Genomic DNA, 26,270 nt, shown 5'->3' with positions numbered 1-26,270 from the left:
AAACATTTTAAAAATAATCTATGCAAAAAACCTAAAAGAAATAAATTATATGCGTATACATCTGAATGCTTCTCGGTAAAATGCACAATCTTTAATTTACTGGATAGAAAAATAGGAGATTCCATGAAGGAGAACTTTAGTTCCCATGTTCCAGAAGTTGTTGGTTCTTGCCTCTGATGGTGGGTTGAATATCCCTTGAAGAGCCACATGCAGTAAAAGACTGTAGATGACATCTGCAATATATACTAGGTTATCCGGGTGCATAAAGAAATTATTTGCATGGCTCCGCCCACTGCCCTTAAATGCAGAATAAAATAATTTTCACTTTATCAATCTGATACAGTTTTTGATATTTACTACAGAGTTACTCTTAACCCTTGCAGTGGGGTTAATCCCATGCACAACAAGGGTTAAGTGCTCAAATTTGTCCAGGTTCAAAAATAAAATAAAAATGTACTCACCCGATCTTCCGTGCCACCTTGCGCCCCCTCCGCTGCAGCAGTCTAAGGTCCCCAAGTCATCATGTTCTATACACAGTGTATAGGATGTGAGGATGCCAAGGGACAGACTGTACCATCACTGTAGCGGAGGAGGAGACGGACAGGAGGGAGAGCTGTCACAGCCAGCCAGATCTAAGGTTTGGATGAATATAACTTTTTTTTTTTAACCTAGACAGAAATGAGCCCCTAACCCTTGTGTGTGTGTGTGCGCGTGTGTGTACCCCCACTGCAAGCGTTACTACCCCATTACCCGGAGTTCTTCTTTACACAAGAGAATAAAAAAAAGAAAGCTATTGACAGGTATAAAGTGCAGGCACCTGCAGGCTTTTACTGCCTTTGCTCCATCAAGTGTCAGAGTTGTTCTGATTGGGCAAAGCTTCAGAACTTCCTGGTAGTGTCAAAGCTTGCCCACCTCTTCCGCCCATCACATATCCCTACTGGCCAGTGATGCAAGTCACTATAGGATTGGGCCAATAGGAATGTGGGCGACAGGGAGCAAGCAAGCTCAGACACCATAGGGAACGCTTAAAACTTTGCCCGATCAGAGCCGACCAGCTTTTAGTCAGATGCCAACTCTTTCTACCTATCAGCAGTTTTTTTCTCGTTAAAACAAAATAATGGGTGCAGCCATTTTGCAATACAATGATGATAAAAAAAGCTCCCAATGAGGCAAAAAAAAGAAAAAAGGTGCTTTAATTGTACACAGTTGACAGGTACTCTTGAACAGTACACATTTTGAGAACTGTGTGTGTTTTTTTCCCTTTATCCTTTGTACAATACTCCATATCAAGCTTAAAAAAAGCCCAACTCTGAGCGTTCACCTGGAGGTGCAACTTCTCCTCATCCCCAGCTTGGGCTACAATACTCACTTCCCCACAGTAAATGCTTTTAGTCACTAGATGTCCTCAGTCTTCTGGGTTCAAAGGACGCCCAGCATCATTAAACCTGGAAGACTGAGGACATCCTGCTTAGGCGGTCATGGACCGGCCCCTGAGGGAGTATTACCACCACATACAGTGATGCAAAGTGCAGCACCCTTTAAATTATGGAGGACTGCCCAGTGTTGGGTGAAGATTTTAAGAGGAAGAGGACCCTACCCCAAAAAAAAGAAAAAAGTTTCCAGATTAGGGAATGTTTGGGTGACTGGGAGGATGAGCCTGGAATTGGGCATTAAATAAAGCAGAGGACAAGACCAATATTGATGTGAAAAGTGTGGTAACTCATAGCAAGCAGATATCAGCTCTCTGAAGGTACAGAGAAGAATTCCAATTGGTTGCTATGGATTACTGAACATTGCATATCCCCACAGCCTTTTTTGCCGCTTGTGGTAACACGGTTGGAGTAACTGGCCATACTGGAAATTACAGAGAAACTTCCGTTATTGTAAACGCGAACATTGTAAACAAAGGTACTGACGTCTCATCTGCCCCGCTGCAATCGCTTTATGTCCGCATGTCTTTTTGGTCAAACACAATGCGGTTTGCTAGGTAAATGGCAAAAACTCCAAAAATGACTGACGATGCAATGTAGACGGTGACATTTTCCATCAGCTGTACCACCATCCCCATGAAGAGGGACGGGAAGACCTGAGAGAGGAGGAATGTGCTGTCGAGTGTGGCAAAATCCAGGCCAATGCCACGTTTGGTGTAAACATCTTTACAAGTGTCGCCCGTGCCATCGGGACTCTGGTTATTGTTGTTTGTTGGGCAGTGATGGCGTTCCTGGGAATGGATGTAGATCTCCAGTTCTTGAGAAAGGTAGCCACCATCTTTGTTGTGCCCTGGCTCTTTGTGCTTATAAGTACCATTCTGGTGACTGTGTGGCAAGTTGGGTGAAAAGCAGACCGCTTCTTTGGTAAGGATATTCCCATTGTGGGTGTGTGGCACCTCGGGTCTTGGCATAAAAACCTACGGAGAGGCAAAATTATATTTTATATATATTTTAAAGGAAATATGTAGTGCTTTCAAAGTGGACCTGTACTATCTCAGACATTACTGAAGTCAATAGATCAGGTTCCTTTTAAGTCAAGACTGCAGGAACAGCAGTTTTATCCATGCCCTGACACAGGTAGAGAGAGATCTCTCAGATCACATGAGAAGACTGGGATCTTAGGTATTCTCTGAAAGCTAGATTGAATGGGCAATATGGAGCAGACTGTTCTTTACACGTAAAACACCCTTTTTGTTATATATTGTGCATGTATACACCCATATACACACAGACATAGAAACATACACCAATCAGCCATAACATCATAACCACCTATTGAGTATGCCCTCCTTTTACCACCGAAACAGCCCTGACCCTTTGAGGTATGGACTCCAGTAGACCTCTGAAGGTACGCTGTGGCATATGGCACCAAGCCCTTAGTAGCAGATCCTTTAAGTCCTGTAAGTTGTGAGGTGGGGCCTCCATGGATCAGATTTGTTATTCCAGCACATCCCACAGATGCCCGACTGGTTTGAGATCTGGAGAATTTGCAGCTCAAGTCAACACCTCAAACTCTGACCACTGCAGACCAGGAACATCCCACAAGAGCTGCGGTTTTGGAGTTGCCCTGACCCAGTCGTCCAGTCATTACAATTTGGCCCTTGTCAAAGTCACTCAAATCCTTACACTTGCCCATTTTTTCTACTTCCAACACATCAACTTCAGGGACAAAATGTTTACTTGCTGCCCAATATATCCAGCCCACTTCCAGGTGCCATTGTAATGAAATAGTCAATGTTATTTACTTCACCTCACAGTGGTGATAATGTTATGGCTGATCGGTGTATACACATAAATATACAATATAAAAGACATTTTAGACAATTGTGCGCTTCCAACCTTGTGGTAACAGTTTGGTAAGGGCCTTTTCTGTTCCAGAATGACTGCGCCTCTGTGCACAAAGCCAGCTCCATAAAGACATAGTTTCAGGAGTTTGGTTTGGAGGAATTTGAGTGGCCTACACCGAGCCCTGACCTCAACCCTACTGACCAGCTTTGGGATGAATCGCCAACTCCAAACTAAGTCTTCTCAATCACCATCAGTACCTGACCTCCCCAATGTTCTTTTGGCTCAATGGACACACATTCCCCAAAATCTTGAGGAAGCCTTCCCAGGAGTATGGAAGCTGTTATAGCTGCAAAGAGGGCATACATCAAATGAATGCCCATTTTTGTAAATTGGCTGTCCAATAAGCTCATATTGGTGTGGTGGTTGAGTTCCACGGCCTTTGGCCATATAATGTAGGTATTAACAGGTCCATAATTCAAATATTAGAAGTACTAGTAATAACCCTGTGAGGGCTTCATGCAGTACTGAGGCATATATGAAACTTCAGGGACAGTCAAAGACTTTGGGAGATCCAGGGAGACTCAGTAGTCAGATCCCGTGACAGGTCATGTGACATGAGATACTGTGAATTACAGTTCTATGAAAGCCCTCACAACCAATCTCCCATGCAGCTGACTGGGCTCTGACCTCACACAGCTCTCTTGCTGCAAAGAAAAGTCAGAAGTAATTCAGTAAAGCTTGAGGACCCCACTAGTGGTGCCAATGTTTGAAGGGGAAGCACTTGAGGAGAATTATAAAATTACTTTACACTCTCTAGCTGGAAAATCTAATTGAAGTTCCCTTTTATTACTTACATCTTTTTCCTTGTGATAGAGACATATTAAGGTGTACGGAAGCGTCTGGAGTGTAGCGTACGCGAATCCAGTAAGTGAAGACATGATGGTAACGATGACAATGTTTTGGGACAGGCAGATGACCAGGGCGGAGGAGGTGAAGGTGATCATGCTGTACAGGTAGACTTGCCGCGACCCAAACTGCTTGGCCAGTTTGTTGATGATCATGGAGAAGAAGGTCGCTGTCGCGCACTGGAGGAAAAGCCCGAGACTTCCCATACGGATTCCTGAAAGAGAACACTCCGCTTTGTCACAATTTATCATCTTAAGCAGACGGCCTTTAAAAGTCACAGGCATACTATTACGCACATTTTAAAAAACACATTTATAACTAATTAACTATACACGTTATTTAGAATACATATTAAAGAATCTTTTTGTACTTTTTTTTATATATAGATGTAACTGTTCAGTGCCACAATGAACAAAAGGTAAAATAATGATTCATTTTTAGGGATGGTGATGAAGAAATGTGGATTAAAATGACCTGTACTACATTATCTTGGTGGTTATTTGTAGCAATTGGAGATCAAAGGATGTGTGCCCTGGGGGAGTTTTAACTTGTCAAGACTTTGGCAAGTCAAGACTTTGGAAGCAACCTTAGAGGAAAAGGGAAGATAAATACACACAGCTAGTGCTGGTATTTAATACTAGAGATCACAGTAGTCCTCCTGAGTCCTGACAATGCCTTCAGCAGTTTTCCTTTTGCAGAAGCATGGCACCATCTTTGTTTAGGCATTATCCACGTTCACAATCTACTTCCTAGACTGAGATGCTGGCTCAGAGAAGACACATTAAATGTAAATCCTGGTACCTGTGCAGTTCTTGGCTTTGTTTATGAATGGCTTACACAGATCAGCCCCTAACCTTGTGGCTGGCTACAAAGTTACAATGTACAACCTGATCACTGGGGGAGAGGAGACTTGGGAAATACTATCTCCTTCATGCAGCAGACTAATGACATCATCTCATCCTAGTCATTGGGTTGTAGCTCAAGGATGACTAATGATAACCGTTGGAGCTTTTCTGAAATGTTATATTTTTGCTGTACATTTTGACATATCAGGAATTCATTCAGGCAGACTTGCACAGTTACTGAAATGCCACTTTAAAGAAGTACGGGCAAAGTATGAGTTCACGAGTTTAAGATGCTATACTTATTAGATACATTAGAAATGCACCAAAGATGTGGTGAGAGTAGGGATGGAATGGGATGTGACGTTCTATCCATCTTAGGTTTTGAATAATCATTTTATTTGACTTATGTCATTTATTTGGCGCCTGTACAATCCTATCTCTTTAATAATAGACCTCACCCAGAACACTAAAGAACACAGCCTTCTCCTCATTGGCAGACAGGCCACGCCTTGAAATAACACCATCCATAAAGTGGCATTTTATCCAGCAATGGCAGCTAATGTCTGCTGGTATGAAGTGGGTACAGAGTGGCTCATTTAGCTTTTATATATAGACTGCGCGGAGTGGAGGGATCCCGAGCTTGTCAGCTGTTCCCTCTATATCACATACATATAAATACTTTGTTACTGTCGCAGAGAATCTCCTCAGAATTTGGGACCAGGATTACCCCGTAACATAACGGAATTAATGAGTTAAAGAACTGGCATCCATGAATCCTGGCATTTCCACTGAGCCATAAGGGTCAGTCCACCAAGAATGTATTTTCCAGTTATTGGTAGACACTGAAGAGTTAAGCAACATGAACGTTTCTTATATCTGTAAGGGGTTATACAGTATTGGGGAAATCTCTGGGCTGGTTTCTATGTCTGCACACCTGCTGTGCCCATTAAGAGGGGTTCCCTCTCTCTGTTGGATTCTCTTTGTTGTAACTGGAAAAGCTGGAACATCTAAAACTCTGAAACTCCCAGGAAGACAGAACCAGAGTCCAGAATTATGGCAGGAACATCTTGCTGCAGGAGTATCAAAGTTATTTTAGAAGTCAAAGACTGATTCAGCATGCCCTGCAACACTTGGATTTTGCTTCACACATGACAGGTTCACTTTAAGGGTGACAATGTAGAGATATTGACATTTTTCTTTTTTTTTTGTTTCTTAAGTTTTGTGAAAAGAAAAATACAAGGTTCAACCAAAGTGAAATGTCTCCATTGGGTCCACTGTGATTGAATCATATTCATAATAGATTAAGTTTACTTTTCAGATGAGCTACCACTGCCACCAGGTAAAAAGATTCTCCTCTGGAGTGGAGAATCCACTAAACCACAGTAAGCTAATGCAGATGATTCAACATCTTCAAGTAGATCATGGGAATGCAGGGTCAGGGATGTAGCTCCATCTCTCAGTGGCAGTCCGCATGTAATCATACATGATGCGAATATATGCGGTTTGGGATAGATCATTGTTGCTGGGCACAGGATAGATGCATCCTGGGGCAATCATCTATCTCAAACCTCATGTAATCGTATTGTGTACAATTACATGCGGACTGCCATTGGCAGATGCGGCTGCTGTCACCCTGTCACTAAAATTAATGGGTACATTGGCAGCATCTGAATGGGGAGAAACCTGGGATTCCCGCCGCAGGAATCTGTGGGCAATTTAACTCATTTCAATTTCAATTGCTACCATATTAGCTAATTTTTTTCCAGAATCTAGCAGAATGTATGATCAGACGTTTCATTACCTTCATCGTAACGGATTCTCGATTCAGTTCCTGGCGCAGCACTTGGAATCCCTTTATATAATCCTTCTCCGACAAAGTCTGTGTAGAAGAGCATGAAAGACATGACTGCCATCCAGCTACACAACTGGGCAGCACACAATTGTTTCATGACAGCAGGGATACGACAGTAACTATGATAGATCCTGGGGGTCACAGACCAGCAGAGGCTCAGCAGGCATAGGATGGGGTTGCATTTCCAGGATCGCAGCTTCCATTTTGGTATACAGCATCCTCTGGTGAAGGACTTTGACGTGACGGAAGGTTTGAGGTCCAGAGCCGGCTGTCGCCTGTGGCTATGTTCCTCCACAGTCTTCATAGTGACTAGGACACTTACAATAAATATTAGAATTAACAACAAAAACAGGCACTCGTCTTGCCCACCGAGGTAAAAAGACATGTATGTGTAATTCCAGTTTACAGAGGTCAGCAAATACCCAATACAGCCACCAATGCTGATCATGAAGGAGAACATGGCGAAGGCTTGGCCGCAGCCTTCGTCGTCATGGTACAAGTCAGACAAAAGAGCTTCCAGTGGTGTAAAGCAGACTTGAACGCAGCAGTCTAACAATCCCACCCCGAAAATGAGGAAGAAAATATGGACGTGGTTTCCACCGTAGGAAAAGTAGGAAGCCAGGGAGTCAGCGTGTGGAATGATAATGAGTGAGAGGAGGACACCAAGGGATAATATCCAGATGAACGGACGTCTTCCACCATAGTTGCTTTGGCAGTTGTCGCTAGCTGATCCAATGAGGGGCATGAGGATTAAACCAAGGACGGGACCTATACCTGCCAGAGACAAAGAGTAAATAAAGTGTTATAATTACAAGGTAAAGGTTTGAAATAATGGAGTGGTGACCCCAACCTTCTGCATTACTACAGCCTACAAAGAGCATTCAACACACTTTTGGACATGTTGAATACCCGGGTCCCCCCGTTGAGGGCTGTGATTGTACCCGCCAACCACTACGTCACTTTAGCCTTGAGGGGACACTGTAATGATGGTGAATAGCGGGGGGAACCCCAGTGAGCAACAGGGATGCAGCCATCTGGCATGCCCAGAGGTGTGTCGGATGCCGAAGATTCCTTTGTCAATATTAAATCTCCACCCACTGGAGATTAATTTTAGAAAAATCAGTATACAAGGAAGATTAAACCCAAATATATGAACCATGTTACTTGGGATCCAGAGTTCACAATATTTGTCAAGTACCTAAAGCCCAACTCTAGCTAAAATGTTTTCCAGTTATTAATACTTTATAACACACACAGGGACCATGGGGAACAAAAGTAGCCACCCTCCAGAAGGAAGGAGAGTGTCGGCACCAATTCAGAGATGATTTGAGGATCTACAGCCGAGTGATACACAAATAAGATACATTTTTGGTAATAGTTAAGGCTAAGAATGCATTTTTAAGATTTAACTCCCGAGTTTAGTGTCATTTTAAAGTGAACTCAGGTTAACTTTAAACTGAAAAGAAGAAATATGGTTGGAAGGCACACAAGAAATATTCTTCCTTCAGATACTTCTGTACACAAGTCCACTTTTGTTGTTTGGTAGGAAGAAAAAACAGAGGCTTATTCTTACCCAAGACCATTGTCATGTACTGCTCCTGCACACCAGCTTCCAGAAGTAATGGGGGAACATAGGTGATCCCAGCTGCCACACAGATTTCAAGGCCGCAAGTCATGAAGTTTAGCAGGACAAGGTGCCACTGCAAGCTGCAGGTCATGGTGGTGGAGAGAAGTATCCTTATTCACTCCAGAGTCTAGTGCAGATTGTTTAGCTGGTTATGTGATCTGGATTGGGAACCCGCATTATCCTGCTGAGCGACCTTTGATGTTACTGGCTCCATTTGTTCCTGCTGGGCCCCATACTCAGTAAAATAAACTACAAATGAAAAAAAAGGTAAAGTCATGTAAACATGATTACTCTAGATAAAGCTCTGGGAAATATTTTTACTCCTGGGATACGAAGCACTATGTTTTTTTTTCCTTTTGGAAATGCAGTCTGTCATCATGTACAGTAACCAGGTAAAGATCCAGTTGTGTTGTTTTTAATAGATTGAATTTCCATGTCAGCCAATTCACAATACAAATTGTTTTCTTTGTGACCAACCTACAGCTCAAAGGCGGCATGTGGTCCTTCGGTTCTTACTGTGGGGCCCTCAGCTCCTTAGTCTCTGAACATCTTGTGTTGCATCACCACAGTCTGTAGCCTTTCATACACTAAATATGATGTGAAGCCTTTGGTGGTGTCAGGGAACACACTTTGAATCCACCATATCTAACATAGGTTGTCCACCACCATTTTTAAGGGGTCGAACACCAGAGAGTTATTTTAAAGGTACGAAGCTGTCACAGGTTCCAGTTAAAGTGTAACTGAACCCACCAATTTAACTATTTCCAAAAGAAAGCTCTATCTAGAAATGCTTAGTACTTCTTGGTATGCAGGAGTATGTGATTCACCCAATGTGATAGCTCTGGGTCAATAAAGAATTTCCAGCCTACATAGTCATAACGATGGCCATGCTTCTGCCAGTACGGCTTCAAGGATAGCACAACCAAACAGGCCCCACTGCTAAATCAGAGTAGGGGTACCATCAGGTACTTCCGTTAGGTATCCCACCTTATAAATGTAGTCACAGACTATTTAGTTGTAGTGGTACCAGGTTTATAACAGCATAAATTATGTATATCCCTTTGTTTTTGGGTTTGCATTAGACATGAAGGCTGCGGAAAAATTTGCTTCAGTTATGTCGGGATTCGGATCCGAAATTCAATTCGGTTCGGGTTTTGGATTTAGATGAAATCTGAATTTTTGTTAGTTTCGGATGAGTCTATGAATATACCATAGAAAACCATATAGAGATATTAATACTAAAGCTGAAGCACCTAGACCCAAATGGCATTCAGGAGTTCGAATTTCCGAATACCATTCGGGAGCTCCAGAAAGTAATACGGGTCTGGGAGCCATATTAATGCGGAGGCTTTCAGACCCAAATGGCATTCGGGAGCTCTCAAATGCTATTCGGAAATTCAGACTCCATGTGGGTCTTGGAGCATGAGTTTTAGTATTATGTATATGCAGTATAAGTAGTATTCTCTAATACGAACGAATATTCGTAGCGGCAACATTGTGACCCATATATACATGAAACTAAATCTGAGGCTCCCAGACCCAAATGGAATTTGGAAGCTCCCGAATCCGGTTTTGAAAATTCGGATTCAGACCCATTCGGATGCATTAAACCAAAAAACACATCTGATTGGCCAGTAAAGTCACATGTCCGATTTAATTTAGTTTTTGAACGAAATTCGTACGGGATGCGAAATTTGGAAACGGAAATTCCGATGCATTTGGATGATTTGGGATGCGGAAGTGTCCGAATTTCGGAAAATTTGTTTCGCACATGTCTAGTTTGCATAGCTCTAGCAGCGCATCATCTGCTCTGGGAGGACAGCAGATCTACAGTGTTAAAATGTTATAAATCCTCTCGTTTTACACGTGTGCTGATCGTGTAAAGAAACTCCTGGGAGAGAGAGAAAAAAAAATTGGCGTCTCTCCGCTGGAAAGGCTATACACCCTACTTATCTTTCATATGTACAGGATAGATTCTCCAGGAATTTACAGGATCTTGTAACACATGAAAAAAGCACATTAAGGGTCAGGGACTATTTTGTGCCTAAAGCTGTCCATACAAGTAACAACAACAACTGATCATTTACAGTTCCAAACTATTTTTTGTGTAAAAAGATATTTTGATGCAACAAAAAGTTCTAGTTGGTTAAATACTAACGGACATTTCACAAGGAGCCGTCATTCAATTACTGATCACACTCACCATTCAACGCAGTTGATTTTTTTTTAAGGTATGATTCTTATATTGAAACAGTTGTTATATTGAACAATTGCATTGCGAGTAGTCACATGGCTAGGAACCCGGGACTGACCATTTGTTTTACTGTGTTATGTATGAAAAGTGACAGTTGATGTCTGACAGTTCCTATAGGTCAGGGGTCTCAAACCTCCGGCCCTCCAGCTGTGGTGGAACTACAAATCCCATGAGGCATTGCAAGATTCTCACAGCTACAGACATTACTCCCGAAAAGAGATGCATCATGGGATTTGTAGTTTCACCACAGCTGGAGGGCCAGAGGTTTGAGAACCCTGCTATAGGTAAAGCAAGCTATGGGCATTAGAAGTGTTTGACTGTCTATCCAAAGTCAATGGCACAAGCCGATACTCCTAGTCCAGGAGTGGGTTTATCTTCAAATCCCAACATGCATCAGCCTCTGAGGGCCATGCCTGTAACTGTCAGCCTTGCAATGCCTTGTGGGATTTGTATTTCCACAACAGTTGAAGGGTCGGAGTTGCCCACCCCTGTCCTAATCAACCTGCCATGGGTGTAGATTCACTGAAAAGATTTGAAAATGCTGTCTTATCACTATTGCTCCCCCTGAGGTACGCCATCACCTCCTCCCTACCATTCCCCCCTTGCCCTCTCCTATCTGAATCAAGTTTTTTCTCTAACATTTCACAATATTTTGTTGCACTCTTTCCACCACTGGCACAAAATTTCCAGCTGGCGACTAACTTTTTAGGTTTTCTCTAGCTGTCTAGATGGAGTCGCTTCCTAAAAAATCCTTCAGGCTCCTGGATTCCATAATAAATGATCTATTATATAGCATATATTATTTTTTTACTTCACTTCAGGTAAAAAAAACAAACACTCTTGCACATGGACTACCCAGGTGCTGCAAGCGTTAAGTGCTCATTTTGTCTAGGGGACTCAAATAAAGCAGATATACTCACCTGATCCTCGGTCCAACGGCGGTCAGCACTGCTCCAGCTATGGAATATATGTCTAATGCAGGTCAGTGGACCTGCAATAACCATAATGACATCAGCCGTCCTTAGACTGCCAGGGTAGACGAGGCTACAGGGACCGGTCTAGCACCTCGGAAGGAGCCGGCAGGACCGAGTATCAGGTGAGTAATACAGTTTTATTAAAGCCCCCTAGGCAAAATAAGCACTTAACCATTGCAGTGCGGGGATAGCCCCACTACAAGGGTAAGTTTATGGTTTGCCTGGAGTTCTTTAAAGGGAAAGTAGGGGGCCTTTGGAGTGTGCAGATTTACATAATATACCGTCTAATGTAACAATTTGACAATGCAACAAACCTGCAGAGAATTTAAATTTCAATCTTATGTTTATTTGCTTTAATATGAATAAACTCGCTGAGCTCATTTCTGGACCCCCGCCAGAGCATTAATGCTGTTGATTGTTACAAGACGTAAAAGTATCTATAAGCTTTCCTTTATTTGATTCCTGCCAGAATGTTAGCCGCGGCTAATGTGTCTTCTGGGCATAGAGCGACTGACTGCGGGATCTGTAATGCATTAAGTCATGTCCTTGAAGTCAGACAAGAAACCTTTACAAGCAAGGAAACAATCTTGACGAGCAATGTGTCATAAACATCGGGAATAATGACTCTATTTAAAGATGAAGTCTTCTTTCTGTACTACAACTAGTCCATGTGTCTTATTTTGCAGCATGTCTGATATAGTTGTGGACCTAAAGGTGATGTATTGTAGGTAAAAGGATGTGAATGGACACAGGTCTGTTTACATGTACCTGACCCTTAGGGCTGGTTCACACCATCTCCAGTGCGTTGCGGCACGGTTAGTGGCTGGAACGCACTGGATCTCATAGTGGAAGCTTCCCTGCGTTCTAGGGCAGGAGGGGGCATGGCGGTGCCATTCAAGTCAAAGTGCCATTGACTTGAATGGCACCCCCACGTCCCCTCCCGCCCCAGAACGCAGGGAGGGTTCCACTGTGCAATCCAGTGCGTTACGGCCACTAGCCATGCCGGAACGCACTAAAGATGGTGTGAACCAGCCTTTAGACCTAACATGGGTCTGTTTAGTACATCCGCCTGCCCATAGACCTAACAAGGGTCCTTTTAGTTCAGTGGAGGAAAAAAACTGGGAGGTCGCAAAAATGATCTAGGCACGGATCCCATACTGATCGGAACAGATGGGCACCCATGTGAAATGGGCCTAATTGACCCAGATATTTGATATGCTTGGGGTTGGGAGCTGCTCCACACCTAAGGATTTCCACTATCTTCTTGGTTTGTAATAGAGATAAAACAGGGATATGTAACAGAGATTGAACACAGAGTCTGTCAGGCTCTAACAAACTAAAAACCTGGTGGAAAAATGCAAAGCTTGTACTGATTTTTACTTTAATTTCAGGTCACTACCTCTCTTCTAGCCCCTGATGAAGAAGGCTCTCTGACCCAGAAACGTGTAGGCCTTGTGATAGTCTTTCATTGCAATACATTTTTATCTGGACAATTTAATTTCAGTGTAAACACAAAAAGCTGACAGAGGTTCGACCATTCCCCTACCTAACCTAAAAAAAGTAGTCCGGTGGACTACAGAAAGTGAAGGAACCTCTGCAGTGGCAGTTAAAAGTTGACAGGACTTCTAAAGCTGGCCATACACTGTTATATGTTCTTTGTTCAACCTGCGGGCTGAACGAAGCAGTTAGAACAGATTCCTCCATCAATGCTTATGAGCGTGGATGAAGGAATCCCACTGCTGCTTTCACTGTATTCTGACAGTGGCCACTGTCAGAATACCCCGACGAAGCCTGCAGCTGATTGACTGCAAACTCCGTTCAGCAGAATATTTTCCAAACGGCAGGAAGGGTGCCGACTTTATACTTCCCCAATCTATCCCAGACTAAGAAAACAAACAAAACACCATTTGGACTATAGATACATTTTAAAGAACTCTGGGCAGAATTATTCTGAACCCTTGCAGTGGGGCTACTCCTGTACTGCAAGGGTTAAGTGCTTGTTTTCATCCAGGGAGGAATATAAAAGCGTTATAGTCACCTGAACCTCACAGTCGGCTTGCTCTTAGACCGGTTCCTCCAGCCTTTCTCCCCCTCCGCTGCAACATTCGAAGGTCCAGTGAGTCATCAAGTCTTATATAGTCTAGTGTATAAAATATGAGGATGCCAAAGGAGACATTCCATCGCTGGAGCAGAGAGGCAGTGAGGCCGGCTTCAAGATTCAGGCAAGTATAACTCTTTTTGCCTCCCTAGACAAAAACAAGCACTTAACTCTTGCAGTGCAGGGGTAGCCACTGCCAAAAAGTTGGAGCCAACACTTGTATTGTGTTCTAATATTTCACATCCATTAGCTATGGACTTTCCAGCTCCGGCATTTCTTGGACATCTGCATGTGGACATAATAATAGGGTTCCCAGAGTGCCCGGCTGTAGAAGAATGCGGCACTTATTTTGTCTAATGTGCGTGACATCATTCCATGCGCGCAGGTTGTCTCCTGCAGCTGTGTTTACAGAGGGCCACAATCTGATCTCTCAGCCTCTACAAGTACTCCATGAACAGCCGGCAGCTGCACACAACTGGCGGCAAAGGAACTCACGTGCGAGCCTAACAAGCTTTTGATACTCAACCATGACAGCAAAGGCAGTTGAAAGGGGTTTTCTTTTTTCCTTGTGTGAAAAAATGTATCTACAAAAGCACATTATTGTTCAGCGCAGGAGACTCAGAAATCACTGAACTTCAGGCACACAGCCAAATACAGACTGGCCAAAGGATTTGGCTTTCTGTCCAATAAGTTCTGAGATTTACACAGCTCTGCCACGCAGCACAGCTCTGTCTGGTAGGGCAGAAGACATGATTTTTTTTTGGGTGCAGTTAAAGCTGAAACGCCGTAGACAAAGTTTCCCTCGCAGTGGGCTCCCCTCCCCCTTCCGCATTGCAAGGGTTAACTACTAGTCTAGGGGCAGGGCTGGATTCATTCTCTCTGCTGCCCCAACGCCAGGTTCCGCAGACCTGCAGGATGCATACAAGTGATCTCGGCATCGCTGAAATCACTTGTATAAAACAAGTGGTGGCTTCCCCGCTGTATATTTAGGTCCACTTGCCCGGAGCAGGGCTAAATGTAAAAAAAAAAAAAACGACCCGCCCAGCGGCCTGGGTCGCGATGGCATGTGGGGGTGCTGGCTGTCACAGACACAGCTCAGCAGCGGCCAGGGTGCATTTACCCCCATAGCCGCTGCGGAGATGTGTCAGTGACAGACAGCTGCTGCGGCAGATGAGGGCTGTGTTCGGAATGGAGGAGGCGGGGCCGGCCTCCTCTTACATCACTGGCCATCGACCTAAGAGCAGGTGGGGCCAGTGATGTAAGAGAAGGTGGGGCCCGGCGATAGCAGAGGAGTCGGGGCCCGGGGACGGAACAAGAGTCGGGGCCCGGGGACGGAACAGGAGATTGGGCCTGGCGACCACAGAGGCGCTGACAGGTAAGAGATCTCAGACCCTGCAGAGCCCACTATAGAGAGTCTATGGCGGGCTCTGCAGGGTTACTCTCCGCTGGGGCTCTGCAAGTGGCAAACCTAGCAATCACGGGGCCCCATACACAATTTTGGTATGGGGCCCTGTGATTTCTGGTTACGCCCCTGGCGTCGGGTGATAGAAATTCACCCGACTGCCCCTCTACTCCCTGCTCCCCCGCGGCTGGTGTTCTATCGAAGGCTCCAACTCGTCCAAATCTCCAACTACCTCACTGCCGGGTATTTGAAAGTTGGAGATTTTGACCAGACGGCGTTAGACTGCAAAACACAAAGACTGACGGATCTCTGTACGGCTGCATTTTAACAATATTCAGCAGGTGGCAAACTCGACAAGTACCCTGAAAACGCTATGCGCGCATGCGCACCGCAAATGTACAGATCTCCAGTCTTTCTGAGCACCGGAAGCGAGGTTGTTGGAGCTTTCCATGAGTTGGAGCTTTCCATAGAACACCGGGCCTCTGTGGCCTTGTGGGAAATCCGGCTCTGCCTAGGGGTAGAGAATTAAGGAGCAATATTTACTTTATTACCGCTCCAGTGGGCTCCTGGTCTGGCAAAGCCTTCTCTCTATGGCACTCTGGAAGCTTGCCACCGAGTAGAATGAAGGGTTAATAGCCTCACACTGTACATAGTAATGATGCCAAGGGATCACCCACAGGCCAGAGCATCAGGGAGATGAGGAGACCACTGGAGCCTGCCAGATCCAGGAGTAAGGTAAAGGTGGCCATACACTCTACAACCATCGCAAGACTTTAGTCTTGCGATGTTTGTACAGGGATTAAAAAAACGTACGATCTGCCTATCTTGGACAGGCAGATCGCACTCTCGATCATCGCAAGCCCGCCCCCCTGAGGGGCGTGCTTCCGATGACCGCAATGCTGAACGGGCAGTGTGCGCACACCGGCCCGTTCGGCATTTGTCTTCCGAGCACCGTTCTAACCAGCCGAGAATCGTACGATTCCCGGCTGGTTTTCGAACATGCTGGTTCGACAGAAGACGTGCGACCGTACAGTAGAAACGGTCGCACGTCTCCGTTCACACTGCTCGATTATCGTACGAAAAAACGATCGCATACGATTATCGTACGATAATCGTGCAGTGTATGGGCACCTTAAGCGTTACAGCCTATTTGCCTCCCGCAGGACTTAACGAGCATTTAACCCTTGCCGTCCAGGGGTAGCCCCTCTGCAAGGGTTAATAATAATTTTTCTGCTTTAAATGGAGTTGCTTGCCTGGAATAAGTATGGATCAGAAGTTGTGACTTCACAATGGGTTACACTAGCTGTGGGTTTGTTCTGGTCAACCAACCCCCATCCGTTGATGTTATTTCACCTGCTCCGCCGCGCATATTCCTGGTCCTCTGATCGGCGCACTCGTCTGGTCAGGAGATATTCTGGAACGTTGGCGAAGAATGACTCGATTTTACATAGTGCTAGGTGGCAGAGAATGAGTGATGACCCATAATCTGCATTCTGGGTGCCTCAAAGGGCAGCACATGACAAGCTGCCGCAATGGCTGCGGTAAAGGTCACTGCTTTTTTACCGGACTATTTAAAGGTACGTGACTTACTCTGCACTGCGCACGCCATCTTAAGAAGCAGAACCTGAGAGTGTCGCACACTGCCTCCCACTTGAGGGAAAGTATACTGCAGCACAGCATGCACCTTTTCTAACCCGTATCGCAGGAACGTCCAGCGACAAGGCCAAAAAAACAGCAACCCCGTCATCAAGATATTCTATAACCACCAATCAGATCCAATCGCTCACATTGTAGATGTCATTTTCCAGAGCAGTCTTAAAAGGGAAGGAATAATCTTTTCCATGATTCATTTTTTAGCTTGATGTGAATCATATTATCATTTTAGATTAAAAATGTATCTAAAACCAAGAATAAAAAAGGAATATATTGCAGCCTTAGATGGGGTGGCTGCATTAGTTTCCCTTTTTCAGGTTTTTCCCCCCTTTATCTTCACTTGTAACACAGCTTCTGCCCTAGGGTGACCACACTCACTCACCATTCTGTATCGAGAAGCAGCGTTGTCACCCTAGGAAAGGGCTGCAAACATCTCCCAACATTCAACCATTTGTCTGGAGATGGTCCTTTTTTTTCTCATGGCTCTCTACACAATGTGTAATCTGATCTCCCCACCATTCAGGTGATCGGAAGTCGATTAATCGATTATTGAAAAAGTTGACAACTTTTTCAATAATCGATTATAATCGATTATGTCGATTAGTTGTTGCAGCCCTATTCAGGTCCATGTCATAGCACCAACTGTAAATTAGCCTACATAAGCCTGGCCTTACTTGGAGCTTACCAACCCAAATATACACATTAGATCAAAATCAGGAACAGTTCTACATGCAAGACAAAGAGACTGATCTGGATGCAGAAGAGGTAGCACTGGTAAACTGTTGGGAACATATTTTAATGTATTGTCACTGCCGCCCCCACATTGATGAATGCACAGGTGGAATTTCCTCCCCTGGACATGTACACCACTAACTTCTGTAATTCCTCAGACCTGATTACCCATCAGTAAGAGGAAATGAAAATGAAATGGTCTCTGTGTAGGCGTGGGAGACCCATAACCAGACACCCGCTAGTGAACAAGAGCCATGCTCCATTTGGAAGGCAGACACATGGAACATGTGATTTATTGTGATTGAATTCTTGCCATGACCAGGCGTTTTTACATGGCAGCTTTGATCATTAGGATCCAAAAACATTTAAAGGGCCACTATACACAGAACACACGCTGCAGAATCTCCGTTGGTCAGGTTATCCATTAGATTCTGAGGTAATAAAATGACCTCAGAGGGGACTTTTATTAGTCAGAATTCATGCTGCTGGAGGAGATGGACAAGCACAGCAACAAAGAAACCCAAAGCACTTGGAAACAACAACACATTATCTGCCCATCTCTCTATCCATCAATCCATTCTTCTCTCCATGCATCTTTCTATCTATCCATTCATCCTTCTCTCCATCCATCCTTCTCTCCATCCATCTATTTCTCTATCTGTTTGTCTATCCATCAATTCATCCATCACTCTATCAATGCATCCATCTCCCTATCCAGCCATTCATCACTCCCTCCATCTATCCATGCACCAATCTCCTTATCCATCCTTTCATCTCTCCATCCATCTATCCATGCACCAATCTCCTTATCCATCCTTTCATCTCTCCATCCATCTATCCACGCACCAATCTCCTTAGCCATCCTTTCATCTCTCCATCCATCTATCCATGCACCAATCTCCTTATCCATCCTTTCATCTCTCCATCCATCTATCCATGCACCAATCTCCTTAGCCATCCTTTCATCTCTCCATCCATCTATCCATGCACCAATCTCCTTATCCATCCTTTCATCTCTCCATCCATCTATCCACGCACCAATCTCCTTAGCCATCCTTTCATCTCTCCATCCATCTATCCATGCACCAATCTCCTTATCCATCCTTTCATCTCTCCATCCATCTATCCATGCACCAATCTCCTTATCCATCCTTTCATCTCTCCATCCATCTATCCACGCACCAATCTCCCTATCTCTCCATCCATCTATCCATGCACCCATCTCCCTATCTCTCCATCCATCTATCCATCCACCCATCTCCCTATCTCTCCATCCATCTATCCACGCACCAATCTCCTTAGCCATCATTTCATCTCTCCATCCATCTATCCATGCACCCATCTCCTTAGCCGTCCTTTCATCTATCCATCCATCTATCCATGCACCAATCTCCTTATCCATCTATTCATGCACCCATTTCCTTATCCGCCCTTTGATCTCTCCATCCATCTATCCATGCACCCATCTCCCTATCTCTCCATCCATCCACCCATCTCCCTATCTCTCCATCCATCTATCCATGCACCCATTTCCTTATCCGCCCTTTGATCTCTCCATCCATCTATCCATGCACCCATCTCCCTATCTCTCCATCCATCCACCCATCTCCCTATCTCTCCATCCATCTATCCATCCACCCATCTCCCTATCTCTCCATCCATCCATCTATCCATCCACCCATCTCCTTATCCGTCCTTTCATCTATCCATCCATCTATCTATCCATGCACCCATCTCCCTATCTCTCCATCCATCCATTATTCTTTCTATCCATCAATTCATCCATCACTCTATCAATGCACCCATCTCCCTATCCAGCCATTCATCACTCCCTCCATCTATCCATGCACCAATCTCCTTATCCATCCTTTCATCTCTCCATCCATCTATCCACGCACCAATCTCTCCATCCATCTATCCACGCACCAATCTCCTTAGCCGTCCTTTCATCTCTCTATCCATCTATTCATGCACCCATCTCCTTATCCATCTATTCATGCACCCATTTCCTTATCCGCCCTTTGATCTCTCCATCCATCTATCCATGCACCCATCTCCCTACCTCTTCATCCATCCACCCATCTCCCTATCTCTCCATCCATCCATCTATCCATCCACCCATCTCCTTATCCGTCCTTTCATCTATCCATCCATCTATCCATGCACCCATCTCCTTATCCGTCCTTTCATCTCTCCATGCACCCATCTCCCTATCCGTCCATTCATCTCTCCCTCCATCAATACAAGCACCCATCTCCCTCTCCATCTCTCCATCCATCTATCCATGACCCCATCTCCTTATCCATCTATTCATCTTTACAACCCTCTATCCATGCACCCATCTCCTTATCCTTCCATCTGTCTTGTCCCCTGAAAAAAAGCTTTCTAGGGGCAAGAGCTAATGGACAGGTTGTATCTTCCCAGCCTATCACTATTGTTTTGTTCCAAAATAAGCCAGTGCCAGGGATGTGTGCCTGGCTGGCACTCCCCTCCCTAAATCTGATAATCTTCTGTATCCAGGTACTGAGCAGCGTCACAAGAACCCCACTACATAAGAATTCAAAAATAGTGGCCAAAGTTTATTTCCCACTGCTGCTGATTTGATTTAGTGATATGATTTCTACATTGCCTCATTCTGCTCTGCAGCACTCATGTTACAAGTGGAAGCTTCACTTTACGCTGTTGGCAGCTGTACATTTGTGACACAGGAGGCCATTAAAGAACAGGACAGCGCAATGATTCCATTAAGGGTCTACAGTGTTACTAGGATTGCTATAAACACACGTAACACGTAGTAAGCTAAGCAGGGAGAGAGCACATTTGTTACTTTTTGTAAAAAAAACAAAAACGTTTAAAGCTCTGACCCCTTCCGGGTGGTACCCATATGCTGCAAGCGTTAGACTATGGGCCTCACCACAGATAACTGGAGAATACACATTAATGTATTCATTACTATTGTCATAAAGTATCTAAACTCAAAAACAACATGCAATATATTGCAGCTTACCAGTCCTGGTTTCATTAGTTTTCTATTTCATCCTTTTCATTCCCTTTATATTCACCAGCTGATCCTGTAAATTATACTTTTTCTCTCCATGGGTTATACCACTCACTTCTCCACTGTATCTATGGAAGAAGCCATGGCTGTCACACGGGCTAGACTACAAACATGTCTGCCCTTGTTTATCCCCATTACATGCGGGAGTGATGGGATTAGTCGTTTACAAAGAAAGATCGGATGTGGATTCCGTTTTGCTCACAGGATGTGCCAAGGACATCACATTTCTGTTAAGATCAACAAATACTTGTTAAAAATATTCTCAGCCTAAAAATGAATGCAGACACAGCATCTAAGGACTGGTAAGCGGCAATGGGTTACATTCTTGGATTTAGTTACGCTTCACAGTGCAAGTAAAGTAAAAACTTTTTGCCCTGGTTCAGAGGCGGCTCTAGACTTTGTGAGGCCTTAGGCAAAACTCAAATGTGAGGCCCCACTTACACCCATAATTTAAAAATGTTAATTGAACTGTGATAAGTGATGGTAGAGCAAAGAGGATGTCCAGCGGAGGGGCCCAGGCCGTTGCATGGATTTTACAGCCTACACAGGTAAGTGTAGGCTTACCTGTGTAGGAGAGAGAGAGCGACAGCCAGGAGAGAGAGACAGGAGAGACAGCAAAGAGAGAGAGAGAGCAAAGAGAGACATCCAGGAGAGAGAGACATCCAGGAGAGACAGCCAGGAGAGAGAGAGCGACAGCCAGGAGAGAGAGAGAGAGATAGGAGAGAGTGACAAACAGGAGAGAGACAACCAGGAGAGAGAGAGAGACAGCCAGGAGAGAGAGAGACAACCAGGAGAGAGAGAGACAACCAGGAGAGAGAGAGACAGCGAGAGACAGCCAGGAGAGAGAGAGAGACACAACCAGGAGAGAGAGAGAGAGACAACCAGGAGAGAGAGAGAGAGACAACCAGGAGAGAGAGACAACCAGGAAAGAGAGAAAGAGACAGCCAGGAGAGAGAGAGAGAGAGAGACAGCCAGGAGAGAGAGAGAGACAGCCAGGAGAGAGAGAGAGAGATAGCCAGGAGAGAGAGAGAAACAAACAGGAGAGAGAACATAGGGGGAGCAGATCTCACTGGCCCCCCAACCCTCGGTGTTCTCTGTATCAGAGGAGCTTACACTCTAATGTCCCCCCACAGTGACACACTATTATTACACATGTATATGGCTCTGACATATACCGCAATGCTGTACAGAGAACACTGAGCCAGTCACATCATTCCCTGTACAGAGGAGCTTACACTCTAATGTAGAATGGCACCAGCTGTTGGGGGTCTACATATCCCAGCAATACATTTATGCAGCAATGCAGAACAGTATATGAATTAGACTCTGGGCATAGCAACGCACTAGACTCTGGGCATAGCAACGCACTAGACTCTGGGCATAGCAACGCACTAGACTCTGGGCATAGCAACGCACTAGACTCTGGGCATAGCAACGCACTGGGCATAGCAACACACTGGACTCTGGGCATAGCAATGCACTGGACTATGGGCATAGCAACGCACTGGGCATAGCAACGCACTGGACTCTGGGCATAGCAACGACCTGGACTCCGGGCATTGCAACGACCTGGACTCCGGGCATAGCAACGACCTGGACTCCGGGCATAGCAACGACCTGGACTCCGGGCATAGCAACGACCTGGACTCCGAGCATTGCAACGAGCTGGACTCCGGGCATTGCAACGAGCTGGACTCCGGGCATAGCAACGAGCTGGACTCCGGGCACAGCAACGAGCTGGACTCCGGGCATAGCAACGCACGGGGCTCTGGGCATAGCAACGGACCCACCCGAGGCCTGCAGAACCCACCATAGATCCTGCACAGCCCACGCAGACTCTCTATGGTGGGCTCTTTAGGGTCTCAGGTGGGCTGGTTGGGGGGGCCCTTTCCTTGCAGCTCCTTACCTGCCGCAGCGGCTTCTTCAAGCACCGGACCCTCAACGGCCTTCTCCTTCACTGGACCGACGGTGCAGGGCCCCAGCCCCGGCGTCCTCCACCTCCTCCCCTGTCAGTGGCCGGTTCTCTCTCGCTCCTGCTGCAGGGGCTGCACTGACACTTGTAAAGCCAGCCTGGGCTGCGGACGGAGCGGAGTCCCAGCAGGGGAATATGGAGTGCAGCCTCGGTGGGGGAGCGCGAGTGTCGGGACAGACGAATCGGTACTTTTTTTTTCTCTGCCCCACAGTTCCTGCTTTAGATTAGGCGAATTATGCGGCTGCGAGGCCCTCATGAGCGCGAGGCCTAAAGCGACCTCCTAACTCACCTACTTAAAGAGCCGCCTCTGCCCTGGTTCACACCTAGGAGTTTTTGAGCAGTTTGAAAAGCGCTTTTAACTGCCCAACACAAGAAATCCCATGATTTTCAATGGCCCTGGTTCACACCTGAGCAGGAAAACGCCAAACACCCGAAAAGATACAGGAGCTTCTTTGGGCAGTTAAAAGTGCTTCTTTGCCCCACAGTCTTATTTGCCCCATGGAAATGCCCAAAAACACGCAACAGAAGCAGGTTGCACATTTTCGTGAGTGTTTTTGCGCATTTATACACGCGTTCTTCCATTGCCCACAATGGTTTATTAGCTGCCAATCAAAATGCCCATCTTCATGTACGCACGTTAAAACGCGCATACAAATGTGCACAACGCGCACAAATAACTGCATGCTTCTAACCCACGTACAAGTGCGCAATAAGGTTCCGCCTAGGTGTGAACCAGGGCTTTAGTTTATTTAGTTCTTTATGTCTCTTTGGGGAAGGAACAGGAAGTAAGAGGAAATCTTTCCAAAGCAACCAAAACAAGGGGACAATTGTCACCAAACAGATGTCCCAACTGGAGGATTTTCCCTCTCTTCCTATAGTGATTACCTATCACTATACCGGAGATAATGGTCACCAAACCAGACAGAGGGGTGAATGTTCCCAGATGAGACCCACACAGCAATAAAAAACAATATTTCCTTTTTCTATTCAAAACCGAAATGTTTTTTCCAAAAGTTTTGGTTTTACATACTTCATTTTACACACACGTTATAAAAAAAAAAAACAACTCTACCATAAAAAGCAAATTGTCCCTTACAGTGGCCCTTTACCTCCTTTGACTAAAAATCACATCAGCATGCAGCTCTGCCTGCCGATATGAAATCATCTTACATTCTTTAGTTAAAGGAAAACTATGGGGTTAGGGCTTTTCCCCATAGTTCTCCTAAGGGTAACGGGAAGACACAAACTAGCGTCCTTCCGTAGCTACAGCTCGCGGTATACTGAGACACTGCAGCTGAAACGGATCCCGACAATTATGTATGGAGCCGCCCAGCTGCGTGAGTGACAGCTGGCTCTACCTATCTAGAGACAGAGCCAGCTGTACCCGCCCCCTCCCCCGTCCGTTCCGCCAGTCAGCGCTGGAGGATCGGAGCAGGGAGGGTGGAATCCAGTCCTTACCTTGTCACGGCTCTCTGCCGTGACAGGATCAAGAAGTGAGCGAACGCCGGTATGTGTTCGCTCACTTCCCGATCTACTGAGCCGACCTGTGACAGTTTCATTGTCACAGGTCGGCTAGAACTATGAGGTGGGTGAAAAGCACTCATCTCATAGTTCTCCTTTAAACAGATTTTCATTATACTTACAATTTCTTGTTTTCTACTTCCTACTCCACTAAGGCACAAATGATGTAATTGTGCCCAAGCATTGCATCCTGGGAAAATTACATCAGCAGAGCATGGCTGGGAAATCTCATGAGATCTCAGGGAAAGGCCTTTTGCGCCCCTGAGATAATGTACATGGTCACATGTCCTAGTTTGGGGGGGGGGGGGAATAAGGTATGCAAAGAATACGAAGCTGGCAATTATCTAGAAGTATGTGTATGTAGATTGTCATTACTAGACATTTCTAAAGCTGTGTTTTTGTTGTTACTTAAAAGATATGGGTAAGGCCTCATTCACACTGTCGCGCATATATGCGTGTACGTGCGTATTGTACCATATGCAACATATGCACATAAATGGCTCCTTACACATAGCCGCGTATGGAGCTGTATATTTGCGTATCGTAAAAATGCACAAAAACAGAATGGAACCGAGATGCGCCCGGGCAGCGTATTTCTGCCTATTTTACGCGCATACGCATGTTTGTGCGTATATACGCGCATATACGTGCGTACAGTTCATAAAAATTTCTATTAGGAATGATGCATTCTGGGATTGCAAATAGAACACGCATATACGCACATACTCTCGTATATACACGCATATACGCAATATACAATTTTGCTCTTGCGTTGTGTGTGAATGAGGCCTTAAGGTTTAAGATCACACCTAATTTCATGGGTGGGAGGTATACCCTTAAATATATCACAGCTATAATGATACAGATACATGTTCTTGGCCACACACCATCTGTACGAATGTGCAAATTCGGGTCGTCATGTAGTCATGTCCTGCCATAGAGATGCATGTGGCACCTGTCCCTCCGAAATGTATGTCTCTGTACGGCTGTGCATGCTGTACGGCTGTGCATGTCCATGTAAATGAGGCCTTACAGGTCTCCTCCCCACTCCCAGTCTGTGTAAGTAGATCCACATCTCTCTGTCACTCTGCCCCCTCCTCAAATCAGCATTCCACCACAGTACAACTGACTGGCTCCTTGTGTTGCTTCTCCCTCCCTTCTCTGAGCACTGCTGTACAGGAACTGCAAGAGGCTAATACCAGGTCACATTTAGGCACATACACTGCTTGCATTTCTAATATACATTTAATGATGTATTAATGAATATAAAGCTGCATTCATTTGTGTGTTTTATATCAGCTTTAAGATAACAGGATTATTCTAGCTGCTGACATTTACAGTTTGGCCACGTATGCTGCAAATCAGAGCTCAGGCCAAGCTAAACACAAAAATATTCACATATGTACTGCTCAGTATCTCCTTTCACAACCAAACCGGGACACGTCTGCAGAAGGAGTCATAGAACAAGGCGGATATCTCAGAAAAGGAGATCATTAATGAACAAGGCCTATCTGTGTCCTGCAGGGTTAACGGTCCACTCCAGCCCAGACTTTCCTCTACAAGATACTCCTTGGCCCTGCTGCCTCTCAGCTGAATGTACTTCAGTATCTTCAGGCTAGTGCAGGGGTAGGTAACCTGGGCACTCCAGCTATTGTAGGAATACAAGACGCATGATGCGATATGTAGATTCACTATAGCTGAAGTGCTAAGGTTGCCTATCCCTGGACTAGTGTGATCATATAACGGACAGTCAGAGGGTCCTTGTAGTGAAAGAGCTTTGCCATGCCCTTCTTTAGCCTCTCTCAATCAGGGTGCCTTCGGGCTTCCTCAAGGGTACCTCAAAATTTCCGCACTGTGTCATGCCATTCCATGGTGCAAACAGGCTTCTGATGTAAATGGGGAACACTGATGTAAAATGGGGGCTTCTAATGTGAAAAGGGGGCACTCCTATAGGAAAGGGAGGCTTCTGACATGAAGAGGGCTATTGATGTGAAGGGGGGATTCTGATGGGAAAGAATAGGGCTCCTAGTGTAAAAAGGGACCCCTGATGAAAAGAAGAGCTCTGATGTAAAAGGAGGGATTCTGAATGTGAAGGGGG

The 26,270-nt window shown here is 45.2% G+C and overlaps 1 protein-coding gene across 1 annotated transcript in view; it reads right to left on the bottom strand.

The window, feature by feature from the left end:
• Nucleotides 1–1,782: 1,782 nt before the first annotated feature.
• The window catches only part of LOC108788221 (solute carrier family 45 member 3-like), a 33,842-nt gene continuing 9,354 nt past the window's right edge, over nt 1,783–26,270 (bottom strand). Inside the window, exons 2-5 of the mRNA XM_018557962.1 lie at nt 8,455–8,757; nt 6,831–7,655; nt 4,133–4,398; nt 1,783–2,407 (exon numbers count right to left, since the gene is read on the bottom strand). Of these exons, the coding sequence (XP_018413464.1) occupies nt 1,943–2,407; nt 4,133–4,398; nt 6,831–7,655; nt 8,455–8,599 (1,701 nt within the window). The 5' untranslated portion in view covers nt 8,600–8,757 and the 3' untranslated portion in view covers nt 1,783–1,942. The remainder of the gene's footprint in view (nt 2,408–4,132; nt 4,399–6,830; nt 7,656–8,454; nt 8,758–26,270) is intronic.

The sequence above is a fragment of the Nanorana parkeri genome, unplaced genomic scaffold (genome assembly GCF_000935625.1).
Source record: "Nanorana parkeri isolate BGI_ZX_2015 unplaced genomic scaffold, ASM93562v1 scaffold14, whole genome shotgun sequence".
Taxonomy (NCBI): domain Eukaryota; kingdom Metazoa; phylum Chordata; class Amphibia; order Anura; family Dicroglossidae; genus Nanorana; species Nanorana parkeri.
The sequence above is the reverse complement of the archived record's forward strand: the minus strand, read 5'-3'. Positions and strand labels throughout refer to the sequence as shown.